We start from the raw sequence: 18181 nt of genomic DNA on the forward strand, positions 1-18181 counted from the left end.
CATTCTTTTTCTGTGCCTGCCCTCCTCTCTTCCTATTTCTTCCATCTTTCCTGTCACTTCTTATTGCTTTTCTTTCCATTACAGGTGGCTTTACATTCAGTGACAAGCCAAATGGTTTCCTGTAAGCCAAGAAACCATTTGCAACGCTGGGTGGTAACCATATAACTAAGCCATACGTGCTCCCTACGTGTCAACAAGTGGGTTGGTGGAGGGTTAGTGGCCCTCCCTGTAAAACAAATAACTCAGAGTCGGGTGGCTGCCCCTTACAGGATTGTGGTGTCTGGCAATAGATAGATAGATATATATATACTGTATGTAAATATATATATACACATATATATGTATATATTATATACTGTATACTGCCCTTTCCTCTCTTCTTTTCATTTTTCCTTCCTTCCTATTCTGTCTTTGTTTCCCTCATTCTTCTTCTACAGGTGACTTTACACTCCCTCTTCTGTCTTTCTTTCCTTCATTCTTTCCTCTTCCTTCTGCCTATGGATGACTCTACATTAAGTGACAAGCTAAATGATTTCCTGTACACCAGAAAACGATTTACTATGCTGGGTGGTAACCATATAACCAAATTATAGCACCTGCTGGTTTAGTGGGTAATTAAGGCGCTCCAATTGGATTGAGCCTGTGCAGGTTTATATCCAAGGGGTGGTTGGGTTTATTGCTCAGGTAATGCCACTCAGGGATGAGTGAGGCTGGTCACTCTCATCTTAAATGTCTGGACCAACTTGCCTAGCCTAGGGCTCCTACACCCCTGATGGGGTACCACAGGATTGGATGATGATGACGATATACATACTGGAGAGAGAGAGAGAGAATGACTCTAGATGCCAAGTGGCTCAGTGGTACAATACACTGATCAGAGTGATGATCTTTCCTTACACACAATGGTTTAAATATCCTAGAGGTGATGAGGTTTATTGCTCATGTAAGTACTTCCAGGGCCATTAGTTGGTCTCCTACTTTTATTTTGTTCTTGATGCAACCTGACTACAGTACTTAATTCAACTAATGAAGTTCCAGTTCTGAACGAACTAATTATGGCTGTATCTAAGCCTGCTAGTACAGAGAGTCTCTCCTACAATGAATAAAGCTTCCAGGAAATATCATGAATAAAGTATAAAGTATGCTGCTCGACCAAAAAAGTTTAATGTTCTAGATGACAACCTAGCCTCAGGTCCAATGCCCAGATGTGAATATTACAGGACTGGTATTTATTCAAATTTCATAGAGATCAATGATGTATATTTCCACAGTTCATCTATGCAAATTATGCAGCTCAGTAATGTTCCGGATTAACCAAACTGCACAGTAATATACAGTATATAAAATTATTAAGGTACAGTAAGACCTCACTATAACAGACTAATTGGGACCCAAACCATTCTAAAAAATCCAAAATTCCGATAAAAGCAACCTCTGGACTTCCCCCTGCTAATCCGGACTTTTTCCAATATATCAGACATTAGTCCGGATCGCATGAACGGTTTTTAAACTATTCTGACTACCACTGTGGTACTGTACTGTGTTATAACTTCACTACACTAATCAAATAGTATAATATATATAATAATACTACTGAACAGGGATAAACATGTCTTTTATTTACCTTATTGTGGTGAACATAGCTGAAGTGGTCAGGCAGTCCAGACTACTTCTGGCTTTATCAGACTTTTTCCGATATATAGGAATTTAGTCCCGTAGCTCCTCGAGTCCAACAAAAGTGAATTCCGGTCTACTGAAGTCCGTTATATTGAGGTTTTACTGTATATACGTTATGTTTATTATTTTAGTTCGCTTATAAAACTATAATTAACTGAAAAGCTCAGAAAAATTACTTGTACAGCAGGCTCTCGATCTTCGATTAATCTTACTTCGATATTTCGTACTTCGATCAGACTCGCCTGCTCATCAAAAATTAGTGCTTCGATCACTCAAGCCGGGTTGCGAGCACAAGTCGAAGCCCATCTGTTCATCTGTCATGCCACCTACCAGCCACTTGGTGAAGCTTGCCCTCATTCAAAAGTTTGAAATCTTCTTAGTGATGATGGAGGCAGTGAAAGCATCAACAGCAGTGGCCATAGTGATTGGGACAAGGATAAGGAAGCAGGTGTTCACTAAGTGGGGTTGGGGTGAGCGCAAGTGATGGCAACAAGGGTGGCAGTGGTGGCTGGCAACAGTGACTCAATCATCGCCTCGGAACCGGTCGGGACAATTCACCAAGTCAATACGTCATCTTAACAACAAGACAGTTCACTGTCATTAATGAAGACAGCTATAAGTGATGCTAGAATATAATTCAAAGGCGACTACAGCGAGGAAGAAACAAGTTAATTATTGACTAAAGGTGCAACTAATAAATACTGTACTGTAATATCTAAACTCTATGCTATTGAACATAGACTCTGATGGATCCCCCTGACATCATCATCATCCAATCCTACATTGCCCTATGAGAGCGTAGGAGCCCGGGGCTAAGCAAGTTGGTCCTGACATTTAAGATGAGAGTGACCAGCTTCACTCATCCCTGAGTGGCAGTACATGAGCAATAAACCCCAACCGCCCCTTGGATATAAACCTTCACCAGCTCAATCCGACTGGAGCTCCATAATCACCCGCTAAACCACCAAGCGCCAAAATTTGGTTATATGGTTACCACCCAGAGTAGTAATTGGTTTCCTCCCCCTGAAATATAGTTATTAAAGTACTGATTAATAAATAATATGTATATTTACAGAATGACGGGTAATCGTCCAGGGTGCGAATTGTCCTGACGGGGAATCGTCCATGTTTTGATGGTGAATTGACTTGACGGTGAATTGTCTCGGAACCCAACACTCACCACATAAGCTTCAGTCTTTCTATATTAAAGTGTGTGCAGCCTGTATTTCTTGCTTTTATTGCTAATAGCAAGTAAATATGTACTAAATATAAGCAAATATATGGCTGTGTTAAGATTTTGGGTGGGTATAAGTGAATACGTAAAAGTTGATGTAGGTTTGTCGGTGACACGCCGGTCCCACTTATTTTTTTCCCATAAGTTTATCAATTCGCACTTTGATTAATCGCATTTCGATCGTTTTTTTCGGTCCCAAAACCGATCGAAGATCGAGACTTCTGAACATGGGGTATCCAAACCAGTGACATGCTTCACTAAACAAAGTCATTAAATATAGAACTGTATATACTCTCATGAATACGTAATTCATGTTCACTTAGCCATACACCATTAAGTTTCTGCAAGTCTCATTTGCAGTTACACTCAAACCTCGATTTAAGGGACCTCCATTTAAAGGATTTCAGATTTAAGGGACTCCATATTCTACCTTACAAATGGAGAGGACCATTCAAAACGTCCACTGCTTGAAACATTAGTATGTTTCTTTATACAGTACCTGTAAAATAATATTCATAATAATATAAATAAGTAAGATAAGTGAAACAATCATTGCATTTCATAATAAGATTGTCTATATATGTGGTAAAACAATGGACATTTTCAAGTAATGGACAGGTTGATTCCCCATTTAGTCCCTTAAATCGAGGGTCTGAGTGTATATTTTTTTACAATACAGATAACTACAACTGCCCTACTTGCATCAAGGGAGAACACTTATACACTTTCAAGAATTATTATTATTTTAGAATAAGTCAAGCTCCACTGAAACACTTACTGGCTGGATAACCACAGTAACTCTTACTGGGTAACCATAGTAACACTTTATCTTTCATAAAAATAAGTATTCATTTATTTTTCTGGAACATCCTGTATTAACCTTTTGGGTGCTGGGAGTTGTATTCACTGAATACAACTGTCTTTTGTTAACTGTAATAAAACATAGATTCTTGATTAACATGTTAATCATGGTACAGTAGTTTTAACTTTTTTGGTACCCTAACTTTCTCTTGAGCACAGAAAACTGACTGATATAAATGGAAACAAAATACAGTACCCTTGTGTCCAGTACGCATTTGTCCAGTACTATTTGCGTCCAGTATGGTCAGCAAAAAAATAATTTATTATTGTAGTACGGATTTGTTGGGCTAGAACAGATCGGCCGCGCAAAGTGGGCCATATCCGAGGAGTTCTTCTTCAGTACTGACGTGCTGCATCCAGTACTAATACCCGCGTGCGCGCGGGAAGATGGCCAACAACTGAGGAACATTTCCCTAGTACTGCCGTGCCAGTCCAGTACACCTTCCTAGTGACTCGCAATGTGTGCTGATCAAACTGCAGTATTGCTGTCACGTGAAAACATCCCAGCTTCTTTTTTTTCTCTGGCAGAGAGGCCTCTTCAGGATCCTGAAGGCCCTCCTCCAAGGGGTCAATAGAACCTCCTACAGCCTGGGAAACCCCTCCCCCTTCCCCCCCAAACCCATCACCACTCACCTTAAAGGCTGGTAAAATCTTAGTTGTGTCAAAATGTAGTTATGTTGAATTTGGGGGGAGGGGAGACTTTTTCAAGGCTTCTCTGACATTATTCATTTTTCCCATAAGGTCTGTTGTTTGTCCAGTACAGATTTAGTCCAGTACGGTGGTACTGTCTGACAAAAATAGCATACTGGACATGAGGGTACAGTACAAAGTAGGTGCTGTACAGTATTCTGCAGCTGAAGGGTTAGGACGTAACAACTTCATTTGCACCCTCAAAATCCATTCCAACTCCCCCCATTCCCTCAACATCAACCTCTGACTCTGACGCATTGAGCATATTAAGTGTGACATCTCTACCCCCAAGCATACTGGCAGCGGTGGTAGCTCCAGCTTGGGTACTGCTGGCTTGCTGGGCCTGCAGGGCAGCTGCAGTCTGAGGTGAGATACCTGCGTCTTCAAATGCCTTCTTCTTTAGTGCGGATCGAATCTGGGTCCTGAAAGATAAAAATACAGTCAGTCTTCCATTAAAGCTGTTTCACTGAAAGTACTTTCATTATTAAATGCTGCTGACAAATTCACACCTTTTCCCCACTTAAAATTTATTGTATGGGAGGGGAGTGAAGTGGGTGGTTGAAGAGGGGATGGGGTATAAGGTCCCGCAGGTTAGGGGTGGGTGTGTGGGATGGCTATTTTCTCTCATCCCTCCAGCCCCTTCTCATGCACACACCTTGCTTCCAGATAGGATAAGAAATACTGTAGTTTTCAGTTTTTGAAAGCTGCGAAGAAACAATGACAACAAGGCTGAAGAAAGTATGCTTTAATGGTATGGTTATATGGAGAGACTGTATGTAAACAGAGCAGCTGTTGCTGTAGCCCCAGACTAATTTACAAGTGAACCCAGAGAGCTGCAGACTGAAACTGCCCTTCACACGCAATTCACTATCCTCCCTTGAGGGGTTACGGAAGGAGCTGGGGGATGTTTGTATAACCAGCCAGCAGGGCAGCCTGTTTCTATCAATGCCACCATGTGAAGGAATCCCTATCTGGCACCAAACGGTGGGGAACAGGGGTGAAACTGTCTGGCAATAGCAAGAATAAACTAAAAAGTACATCATTTAGATTCAAGGGTTAAACATATGAGGCGCTCCAAGCCAGAGGGGCGACTGTGCATTTTGCTTATTCGCTTTGACATCTAATTACCATTCTGTAATATACTTTAAACACGTCATGTTTACCGCAATTTTAATCATCTTGGCTAGCACTTTCAAGCTAAACAATAAAATCCATATAAGTATAATTTTACCATTATATAATTAGCTACGTCAAAGTTTAACAACTAATTACCGAAAATAAGCAAAATGCACGGTCACCCCTCTGGCTTGGAGTGCCTCATATAATGGCAGCCATAAAGTTATAGTACAGACAGTCCTCATCATATGTTGCAGTTTATTTTACACCTTTATTTGTTTTCAGTGCACAGCAATCATGGAGATTCTGCCCATTAACCACTACTACCTACTGAACTGCTTTGCCAATTTCCCATAATTTACGTTATCAGTTATATGGAAAAAGTAGTGATATTTTGGAACACATCCCTGAGATATAATGAGGACTTACTGTTTTACAAACAATAATAAATGAAAACTTACACTGTGCGAGATTTTATCCTCTGACTGATTACATTGAGATCATCACCAAACCTTTTCACTGATGAACGCAGCATTTCAATTTCTTCATCGGTCCATTTTGTCCTGAGGGTACAATGGTAACGGATATATCTTCAGTGCACAGGAATTAAGTTTAATGCCATTCATTGTGACATAAAACAAATTTCAGCAAAAAATTTTAATCACACTGGAAGTCCTCATTATAAGTCGCATTTCTTTATATTTCTGTTACTAAGCCAACAGCAAATTACAGAAAACTTTCCTATTAAAGTTCTATTACTTTCTATGAAGCTGATTTACCAGTTTTCTACAATTTACAGTATCAGTTGCATTATGGGATTATTGAACACATACACGATGTATGATGAGGACTGTCTGTACTGGTGGTATGCATAAAAATATAATGCACAGTTTTATTGCAAGTACTGTACAGAGTATAATATCCTGAGAACAATAATGGCTTCACAATGGAAACTTCATATAACAGATGGCAGTGATATCATCATCCTGACCTTTTTTCCTACCTAAAGATGGAGTGAAAAAGAATGTGGGAGAATTATAAACAGCATACAATACTCACTGAAATGAACCAGGGAATCAATCACACATCATTCATCCATTCATCCATCATCCAATCCCACATTGCCCCATGAGAAGCATAGGAGCCCGGGGCTAAGCTGTTGGTCCCGACATTTAAGATGAGAGTGACCAGCCTCACTCATCCCTGAGTGGCATTACATGTGCAATCAACCCCAACCATCCCTTGGATATAAACCTTCATTGGCTCAATCCGATTGGAGCGCAATAATTACTCACTAAACCACCAAAATTTGGTTATATGGTTATCTACTGATAAAGCAGATCTCTTCGCTCAGACTTTCTCCTCCAATTCCACCTTAGACGATTCCGGTGCTGTTCCTCCCTCACTTCCCCTCTCTGACTTCCTCATGGCTAACATTAAAATTTCTTCAGCTGATGTATTTTCTGCCATTGCTGGCCTCAGTACTAATAAGGCATATGGGCCTGATGGAGTCCCTCCTGTTGATCTCAAGAACTGTGCTTCTGTGCTTACACCCTGCCTTGGCAAACTCTTTCGCCTTTGTCTGTCAACTTGTACCTTTCCTTCGTGCTGGAAGTTTGCTCTCATTCAGCCAGTCCCAAAGAAGGGTGACCACTCCCAACCCTCTAACTATCGCCCAATTGCTTTAACATCCTGTATCTCAAAAGTTTTTGAGTCTATTCTTAAGAAAAAACTTTTAAAGCATCTTTCCTATCACAACCTTCTTTCTGATCATCAGTATGGGTTCCGTCAGGGACGCTCCACAGGAGATCTTCTCACCTACCTTTCAGACTCCTGGTCATCCTCCTTTCGGGACTTTGGCGAAAGCTTTGCCATTGCACTTGACATCTCAAAGGCTTTCGATCGAGTCTGGCATAAATCTTTAATTTCCAAACTGCCCTCTTACAGTTTCTATCCTTCTTTCTGTGCCTTCATCTCTAGCTTCCTTTCTGGTCGTTCTATAGCCGCTGTTGTAGACAGCTATCGTTCTTCTCCTAGATCTATTAACAGTGGTGTTCCTCAGGGCTCTGTCCTATCACCAACTCTCTTCCTTTTATTCATCAATGACCTTCTAAGCTGTACATCTAATCCTATCCACTCATACACTGATGACTCCACCCTTCATCTTTCCATTCGATTCCCACAACGTCCATCTCGGCAGTTACTTCAACAGGCAAGGGATGAGGCTATGGCACACCTAATGTCTGACTTGGCTCGTATCTCTGACTGGAGTAAAAATAATCTGGTTGTTTTTAATGCATCAAAGACTCAGTTTTTGCACCTATCAACCCAACAAAATCTTCCACAGGTATACCCACTTATGTTTAATAATACTCAACTTAATCCTGCATCATCCTTGAACATGCTTGGGGTTTCGTTTGCTCAGGACTTGTCTTGGAAAGATCATATTACATCTCTTGCAAAATCTGCTTCCAAGTGATTGGGTGTGCTAAGCCGACTCCGTTCCTTCTTTGCCCCTGCACAATTGTTGACTCTATACAGGGGTTTTATCCGCCCCTGTGTGGTGTACAACTCTCATGTGTGGGGAGGCTCCCCACATACAGCTCTTCTCAATAGGGTGGAGTCAAAGGCTTTTCGTCTCATTAACTCTCCCCCTCTTACTGACTCCCTTCAACCTCTGTCTCTTCACCTTAATGTTGCATCTTTATCTCTTTTCTATCGCTACTTCAATGGTCACTGTTCCTCTGAACTGTCTGCATGCATTCCTCCACTTCTACGACGGGCACGTAACACCCATCTAGCAGCAAACTCTCACCCCTTTTCTGTCCAACTCTCTAATGCAAGAGTTATCCGTTACTCCCAGTCCTTAATTTATGCAACAGGTCAACTCTGGAACTGTCTCCCTCTGTCTGTATTTCCTGCTTCCTATGATCTCCGGTCTTTCAAACGCAGTGTGTCCAGGCATCTCAAAATGAATGGATCTTGAATTTGGCTCTCTCTTGTATTTTGTTTTTCTCTTGGAAGGAACAGTTTTGCGGGCTTATGGCCTTTGGTTCCTTCTTCCTCACATAAAAAAAAAAAAAAAAAAAAAAAAAAAAAAAAAACAGCGTAGTAAATGGTTTCCTGGTGTACAGGAAACCATTTGGCTTGTCACTCAGTGTAGAGTCACCCACAGGCAGAAGGGAGAGGAAAGAATGAAGTAAAGGAAGACAGAAGAGGATGGAAGGAATGGTGAGAGGAGAGGAAAGGGCAGACACCTGACAGCAGCACTACATTGAGTGAGTGGATGGTGAGGACCCCCACCTACCACATTCAAATCCTCAAAATCCAGGCAGCTCTCCATGCTGCTCGATCTCCAGCAGCTTCTCTGTTTAGTCTCTTATCTCTGAGGTCACACACTACAACCTCCTCCCAGGTGTTTTTCGGTCTGCCTCTCGCAACCCCACCTCCAACATTAACACTTCTCACTTTCTGCACCCAACTGTGTATCACCATGATCCCTACATGGCCAAACCATCTAAATCTACCCCTACTCATCACAACACCAATACACTCCAGTCCAATCCTTCCTCTCAACTCTTATTATTATAATTGTTTGTGGTACAGATTACAATTTGGAAAGTACGGAGTGCGAATGATGAGGTGAAAGAGAGAGAGATTGACCAGGTGCTTGAGGGTGCAAAAGTGGACACATGTGGACTTACTGAGACTAAATGGAGAAAGGAGAGAGTGGGAGTATGGATGGGGAACAAGCATGGGAGTAGGTGAGAATGAGAGGGCAAAAGAGGGTGTACGTATTGTGTGCAAGAGATGGAAGGAGAATATAAGAAAGTACGGATCAGTTGGCTGAGGGATTGTGTGGGTAAAATTGAAAGTAGGAATACAAATGTGGGCAACTGTGTGTGTGTGTGTATGCTCCAAGGCACGATCATGCAAGCAGAGTGAAAAAAGAGTTCTGCCCACGTGTGGAAACAGGCATGGAAAAATCTGAGAGGAATGAGAGTGTTTTTGACGGTAGATATGAATGGAAAAGTAGGGAATACGAAGGTGGACAGTGTAGTTGGTGAGTGGGGTGTGACTGCAGGACTGGATGAGAATGGTAGTGCTCTAGTGGACATTTGTGCGGGGAGGAGATTTGTGATAGCCAATACCCTCTTTAGGCACAAAATGATCCACAGGTATACGTGGCGAGGATGAGAAAGGTGGGTGGCGAACTGAATGCATGGAAGGCAATGATTGTTTATGTGTGTGTGGATGAAAGAATAAGAATGTATGTAATGGATGCAAGAGCACACAAAGGATGGGGGAGTTGACTTTCGGACCACCACTTGGTGCTGGTGAAAGTCAAGGTACAAATGCAACAGATGAACAGAAGGAGCGAAGGATAGGAGGAAGTAGTCCATACACAAGGGGTAGGAAGGTTGCAAGGGAGTGGGAAAAAACACAGAATATAAGAGTAAAGTGGAGGAGTGATTGGGTAAATACAATTTGAAGCAGATGGGGGAGAGGGAAGGTGTGTGCAAGATATTCACAAATGAAATCTGTGCAGCATGTGAGGTGGTGTGTGGGGTGAAGAGAAGATGAAAGGGGTGCAAAGAAGAGCATGGAGGAATTACAATCAGGAATATAAATGACTTTTCATTCAAGGACTGGCTGTTACTTCTCTACTTTTTTTCTTTCTTTGCTGAACAGGAGGCACATGCACCTCCCTTACCCACCTCTTGACATGCCCCTAATTGATAAAATCTGGCAACTGTCAAACATTTTTATTCAGCTGAAGGATACCTGCCCTATAAAAGGTTAATTAAAATCAAGAAGGTTTTCCAGTCTTAAGTACAATCACCTACAATTAATTAGAAAATACTGTGAAGGATCATTCCTTTACATTTCAGAGTTAAAAGTGAAACTACAGTACTTATAGCAAATAAAATTAACACTATTATATTACCCAGCAGGAGACTGTTCTGCTGTAGGATGAAGCTGCATTGTCAGCTCGGCAAGTTTGTTGAAAGCTGTCCCAGCAGCCAGGAAAATTTCACCAACCTGTTGAAATACATCCGCAGTCTATTACTACAGTACAGTATTATAAAAACGTTGAAGGTGTGTTGAGTGCCAGTGAATTACTTATTGGCAGAATTACCGGTAGTGCTTTTGTGAAGCAAGAGACCAGATTATTAATAATATCACCGATATTATTAGTGGTAGGTGGGGGGGTTCACCACCCATTCCCTCGATGTAGTGCTGCTCTCAGGTGCCTGCCCTTTCCTCTTTTCCTTCCTTCCTCTTTTATCTTTCTTTCCATCATTCTTTCCTCTTCCTTCTGTCTACAGGTGACTCTACACAGTGACAAGGCAAATGGTTTCCTGTACACTGGGGGACCAGGTACTGAGCTACGTGGTAATCATATAATCAAATTACAGCACCTGGTGGTTTAGTGGGTAATTAAAGCACTTCAATCAGACTAAGCCTGTGTAGGTTTATATCCAAAGGGTGGTTGGGGTTTATTACTCACATAATGCCACTCAGGGATGAGTGAGGCTGGCCACTCTCATCTTAAATGTCAGGACTAACTTGACTAACCCCAGGCTTCTACGCTCCTCATGGGGCAACACAGGATTGGATGATGAGTGATGAATGAATGAATGTTATCAATATTATTTATTAACTAATATGAAACTGCACTAACTGAAGACAATAAAACAGAGCTGTTTTCTGACTGAAAAAAGAAGTTGCAAAATTATTCACTGGTTATCAGATCTACTTCTCTTAACACTTACAGTACGGTATTCATTTATTAACAACATCATCATTGCTGTATAATTATTATTACAGCACCAACCCCTGTCTGTCTGAGGATATTCTGTGCAATTTATTTTATTCTTACTATCACTAAATGATACTATTCAGCTTAGAGAGAGAAATCAGGTTAACAGAGACTGCTTCAAACTGTCACTACACAAGATCTTTCCAAAAGGTAGCTTCAGCCTGCAGTCCACTGGGCTCACATTCAAATGAATCTACGGCTCTAACTGCAGTCCACCAGGCACATACTCAGATGAGCCTATGGCCATTACAACAAAAGGAACAACAAAGCTGACCAGTAGCAGCACAGTACAGTATTGTTGAACAGGCAAAGAGATACTGTTATTGTTTCATCCTTTCTTGTTCCATCAGGAGCACAGGGAGCTTGAAAGTCATGGCAGATACTCTGTCCAAACACTTAACCCTCTCAGTCCAGTGATATGTTTTACTAGATTATTCCTGCATCTACCAGACAACTTTATTTAGATCAGACGAGTACCCAGCCGGTGAACTGATTAATGAACCCCTCTACTTGGAAAAGTCTCCCCTAAGCTGAAGAAAATAATCTGTAAATAATTAAAATAACGTGGAAGAAAACAACACTGGACCGCAGGGGTTACGGTAAGGGTGACTTGCTGATCAGTAGCTACTTGAATTTGACCTAAGAATGTTTCCAATCTGCAAGATCACCAGTTCATTAGGAAGCTGGAAACTTAAAATATCAATTAAATTTACAGGTACCTAAAATATACATCATTATCTTGAGGACAACAATAAAGGAAAGGTACCATAACTAACAAAACAAAACCGTCCTTATCACTTTTGTGCTACAGGGACAACTTTCCTTGAATTTCAACCAATTTTGCCATATTAAATAAGTTTTGGCATTATCCCTGTTAGGTTATGATATACCATAACAGGATTGGGTTTAAAGAGTAATGACGTACTCTGTACATCTACTGTGCTCTGTCTCTCTGGTATATAGCTACACAGTTGTGGAAAGGAATGCTGCTCCAATTTTTCACAGAACAATCCTGAAATTCATACAGGTACTTAATATTCTGGAAAGTTTGTTTGTTTACCAAGATTATATCACAAGGTTTCAAAAATCATTGTTCACTATTTTGTAATATACTTTATTACAGTGAAGTGATCTGATGTGCCCATTAGTCACTACAGTACTGTACACAAGAATAACTTGGAAAAAAAAAAACAATAATAATAAATTTTTAATAAATTATTCCCCTGTACAAAGGGAAAGGGGAAAAAGAAGTGTGTGGTAATCATAGGGGCATTTGTCTTCTTAGTGTAATAGGAAAAGTATACAGAAGGATACTTATTGACAAGGTAAGGGAAATAACAGAGGAATTAGTTGGAGAAGAACAGGGAGGCTTTAGCAAGGGAAAAGGTTGTGTAGATCGGATATTCATTCTTAGATCTTCAGTGGAAAAGGGGACAGAAGCTGTATGTGGCCTTCATGGATTTGGAGAAAGCATATGACAGGGTGGATAGACAAGGATTGTGGAAATTATTAAGAATATATGGAGTAGATGGGAAGTTGTTGAATGCTGTGAAGAGTGTGTATGAGGGTCCTAAGGCTGCAGTACGTGTGGATAGTGAACTGAGTGAGTTTTTCTACTTGAAAGTTGGGTTGAAACAGGGATGTGTCATGTCTCCATGGTTGTTCAATCTATACATGGATGGGGTTATAAAAGAGACACAAGGTAGGGCAGTGGATGTTGGAGTGGCCCTAATGAGAGAGGGCAGTGTTTGGAAACTCCCTGTACCGTACTGTAGTTTGCAGATGATACTGTGTTGTTAAGTGAAGACAAAGGGGAGCTGCAAGGCTTGGTGGATGTGTGTAAGAAACGGAATCTAAAGGTGAATGTAGAGAAGAGTAAAGTTATGGTCTTCGAGAGAGGTGAAGTCAGTGAATGTACAGTGAGGCTGGATAAGGAGGAAATTGAAAATGTGAGTATGTTTAAGTGGTACTTGGGTAGTGTGATGGGTAAGGATGGAAGTTTGGAGGGTGAAGTGCTTGAAAGGGTACAACAGGGGAGTGAGCATGGAAGTGAATAAGTTATTGAATGACAGTATTGTGATACCAACTCTGACGTATGGAAGTGAAGCTTGGACGTTGTTGGAGGGACACAAGTTAAGAGTGAGAGCAGTGGAAATGAGTTATTTGAAAGGAGCCTGTAGAATCACATGGAGAGACAGACTGACAAATGAGGATGTGAAGGAGCATTGTGGTGTGGATGTGGATGTGACAGGAAGCATTAGGAGAAACACAATGAGGTGGTTTGGCCATGTGGAGAGGATGGAGAGTGAGAGCCTGACGAGGAGAGTGTATATGAGTGAGGAGGACAGGGAGAGAGGGAGGGGAAGGCCAAGGATGAGATGGAGGGATGAAGTAGAGAGGTATAAGAGGGAGGGGGGGGGTGAATTGGGAGCAGGGCAGTGAAATGGTGGGGGACAGGGTGATGTGGAGGTGATTTGTTTGTGGCCAACCCGTATAAGCGATAAAGGCATCTGGCAATAGATAGATAGATAGAAAAAAAAGTTAAAATCTACTAAAAACTGAATTAGTGTTAAGCTAAAAAGAAAAAAAATGCTCTAGCTCTTCTACTAATGATAAAGCTTGTTCTGAAAACCATGGGTAAACATTCACTTTAAGTAGCAGAAGATCTATCTATCTACCTATAGCCTGATGCCCTAATCCCGCACAGGGTGGCTGAAGACAAAACCCAGCAGAAGAGCCTTAACAAATAATTTCTTCTTCCTGATAGTCTTTTACATTTTTCTGGTTATTTTTGGGATGGTAAATAAACATTTTATGTTATATTTCATTTTTCTGTTGTAGTAGCTATGTTCTTTCCACTATATCAATTGTTTAGTGAGTGTAATGGCCGACAGTTCCAAAATACATCCTGGTTGCCTTTTAGCACCTCTTCCTAACTATGCATTTTAACCTAACCAAATCTTAGCAATTAATCCTAACCTAACCTAGCAATTTAACCTAAACTAACCTAGCCATATAACCTAACAATCAAGGTTTAAGTAAGTTTTCAAGGTAAGTTTTAGCAAACCCGCCATTAACGTCAATGATGCATAAGGAATATGATGATAATACCAAAAGGGGGAACAAAGGGGGGGAAAAGTCAGCAGAAAACAATGGGGGGAAAAGTCAGCAGCAAATTACAGAAAATAAACTGGAGTAACACCTAACAAATTGGTGAGATCCTTCTGCTTCTTAAAATAAAGTGTACAATAACCAAGCCATGAATTAGTTACCGTATAAGTCTATCTATCTATAGCCTGACGGCCTAATCCCGCAAAGGGTGGCCGCAGACAAAACGCCTGCAAGTCGCTCTGTCACCCACCATTTGACTTCCCTCCCCCCAACTGACCCCCCCCTCCCTCATATACCTCTCAACTTCATCCCTCCACCTCATCCTCGGTCTACCCCTCCCTCTCCCTCCCTCCACCTCACCTACATACACCCTCTTAGTCAGTCTTTCATTGTCCATTCTCTCCACATGTCCAAACCACCTCAGTGTATTTCTCCTAATCTTCTCAACCACATCCACATCCACCCCACAACGTTCCTTCACTTCTTCATTTGTCAACCTGTCCCTCCATGTCACTCCACATACTCCTCTCAAGTAGCTCATTTCCACTGCTCTCACTCTTGACTTGTTCCCCTCTTGCAAGGTCCACGCCTCACTTCCATACGTCAGGGTAGGGATCACAATACTATCATGCAGTGACTTCTTAACTTCTATACTCACCTCCATATTTCTCATCACTCCTTTCAGTGAACCAACAACCTTCCTTCCCTGTTGTACCCTTTCACGCACTTCATCCCCCAAAGTTCCATCCTTACTCATCACACTACCCAAGTACTTGAATGCACTCACATTCTCCATATCCTCAGCATCCAACCTCACTGTGCATTCTGTGACTTCATTCCTCTCAAACATCATAACTTTACTTTTGTTTACATTAACTTTCAGCTTCCTCCTCCTACACACTGTCCCAAATTCATTCACCAAACCTTGCAACTCCCATTCATCTACACTCAACAATACTGTATCATCAGCAAACAGCAACACCGGAATCTTCCAAATCTTACCCTCGTTCATTAGAGCCACCCCCACGTCCACTGCCCTACCTTGCACCTCCTTTACAACCCCATTCATGTATATATTAAACAGCCATGGAGACATCACACAATCCTGTTTCAGTCCCACATTGAGATCACAGAACTCACTCAGCTCACCATCCACTCGCACCGTAGCCCTAGCTCCTTCGTACATAGGCTACTCTTCACAGCATTCAACAATTTCCCATCCACTCCATATATCCTTAATACCTTCCACATACCTTGCCTATCTATTCTGTCATAAGCTTTCTCCAAGTCCATGAAGGCAGCATACACTTTCTTTCCCTTCTCTAGATATTTCTCCACTAAACATCTTAGAACAAATATCTGATCTACACACCCATTTCCCTTCCTAAATCTCTCTTGTTCTTCTCCAACTAGCTCCTCTGTCATATGCCTGACCCTATCAATGAGTATTCTACCATATATTTTACCAGTCACACTAAGAAGGCAAATACCCCTATGGTTACCACATACTTCTCTCTCCCCTTTTCCTTTGTATAAAGGAACAATTATACCTGATTTCCAGTTGTCTGGAACCCCTCTCTCTTCCCAAGCCAATCTACACAACTTCCATATCCACTCCACAACAATCTCACCCCCAAACCTCAGCATTTCACCACACACTCCATCATTTCCTGGGGCCTTTCCCAACTTGATCTTCTTCATTGCTTCCACTACTTCCACCCTACTGATCTCTTTCTCCCTCCTCTCATCTCTTCTTCTCCCAGCCATTCCCCAACCACTTATACTCGCACTGCTGCCACTCTCTACATTCAACAAATCCTCACAGTGCTCCTTCCATCTCCTCAATTTCTCTCTCTTCTCCACCAACAATCTATTATTCCTATCTTATTTCACTCCTCTACTTTTTCCTCTTTCACACTGCCTTACTTTCTTTACCTCCTTCCAAAACAATTTCTTACTCTCCCTCCATTTCACACTCAGATTTCTCCCAAACTCTTCATCCACTTTCTTCTTACTCTCCTTCACCAGTCTCTTCACCTCCCTTCTCCTGCTCACATATACCTCTCTCTTCTCTCTCTCATCTTCTCCCCTTCCTCTACTCGCTAACCATTCACTATATGCCTTCTTCTTTTGTTCTACAGCTTGTTTCACCTCATCATTCCACCATGCTGTCCCTTGCACACCCTTGCATCTCCTCCTCACTCAACAAACCACCTCACACGCTGCGCCTATCTCTTCCATAAATATCTTACATACGTCTTCCACCCCTTCCATCTGCTCTAGCTCATACCTTCCCAATCTTTCTTCCACTATGCTCTTATACTCTGCCACTTTCTCACTATCTTTCAAAATCTCCACTCTTCTCACAGGAGCTGTTTCCTTCTATCTTCCCCTTCGTCTCCTCAACCATTTTCTTTGCACTTTTACCTTTGCATCCGAGACTCCATTCCCCCACCCTCTCCTCACTCTTGCATCCAACACTTGTCTTCTCATTCGCTCATCCAGACACACGTAGTCTATCATTGCCTTTCGTTCAACAAGTTCCATCCTCCTCATTACTCTCCATGTATACCGGTGGATCATCTTATGCCGAAAGTAGGTGTTGGCTATTGCCAACCCCCTACCAGCACAGATGTCCACCAAAGCACTACCATTCCCATCTACTTCAGCTGGCACACCCCACTGACCAACCACTCCATCCACTCATACATTCCCAACTTTGCCATTCATGTCTCCAATCAAAAGCACTCTCCCACTCCTCTCAAATTTGTCCATACATGCGTCTATTCTCCCCCAAAACTCATCTTTCACTCTTGCCACTGTATAAGTCCAGAACAGAATTACACTGTATGAGATTTGGATGTTTTTTTGGTATTTTAAACAATTTTAAGACACTTTTCTTCTATGGCATTTTTGTCACATTATTTTTATTTTACTCTTGAAGATAACCAAACCTAACCTAGCCTTCAGGAATATAATAAAAACAATTTGCGATGAAAATGCCAGAGCAGAAGTGTCTCAATAGTTTAAAATACCCCCCAAAACATAAAAATCTTGTAATTCTCATTTTAGCTGAAAATACAATAATACCATTTTGCCATAAAAACGATGTCACCAAATCCTCTGATGCCCCATCTGATGCACAGGGTCCCAGTTATACAGTTCTTACATGTAAGGCGAGAATGGTCAGTTACTCGCACCTCCACGATAATGAGGTAACATGTCAATCAACAGTGCATGTACTGTAAAACCTTTGAGTCAAAGGTGCACCCGTAAATTACATCAGTTTATGCCATATAACCCCCTTATTCACATACATACTTTACTGGCAGAATTCATTTTGCTCCTTCCTTCCGCAACGTCAATCCCGCCAGAACGTTTGTTTACACAAAGATTGTCAGACACTGTGCGAAACCGATTGGATCTGTCCAAACCACAGTCACTCACCAAAGTTTACTTTTCTAAATACCATCCGGAATTTGTTGATCCTTTAAAAAATAATAATAAATAATCTATAAAACGTAAGTTTCAGTAATTTCGATTCCAGTATAATTTAATTAGGAATTACACATAACTTCGCGTTTCCACAGAAATAATCTGATAAGCTCGGTGCCCTTATTAAAAAACGGTCCCAGACTTTTCGCTCTGCGGTTTGGTAGCTAGGGAAG

The 18181-nt window shown here is 41.4% G+C and overlaps 1 protein-coding gene across 1 annotated transcript; it reads right to left on the reverse strand.

Moving 5' to 3' along the window:
- Positions 1–4396: 4396 nt before the first annotated feature.
- LOC145393414 (BPTF-associated chromatin complex component 1-like) lies at positions 4397–17941 on the reverse strand. The gene is made up of 4 exons (XM_080267508.1): positions 17835–17941; positions 10527–10621; positions 6040–6141; positions 4397–4884 (listed from the first exon to the last, which is right to left on the reverse strand). The coding sequence occupies exons 1-4, from the start codon at positions 17850–17852 to the stop codon at positions 4635–4637; spliced, it is 465 nt and encodes a 154-aa protein (XP_080123634.1). The 5' UTR covers positions 17853–17941; the 3' UTR covers positions 4397–4634.
- Between the last annotated feature and the right edge of the window lie 240 nt (positions 17942–18181).

Source organism: Coenobita brevimanus, chromosome 24 (assembly GCF_032717465.1).
Source record: "Coenobita brevimanus isolate Jiangsu-jjx chromosome 24, ASM3271746v2, whole genome shotgun sequence".
NCBI classification, from domain to species: Eukaryota; Metazoa; Arthropoda; class Malacostraca; order Decapoda; family Coenobitidae; genus Coenobita; species Coenobita brevimanus.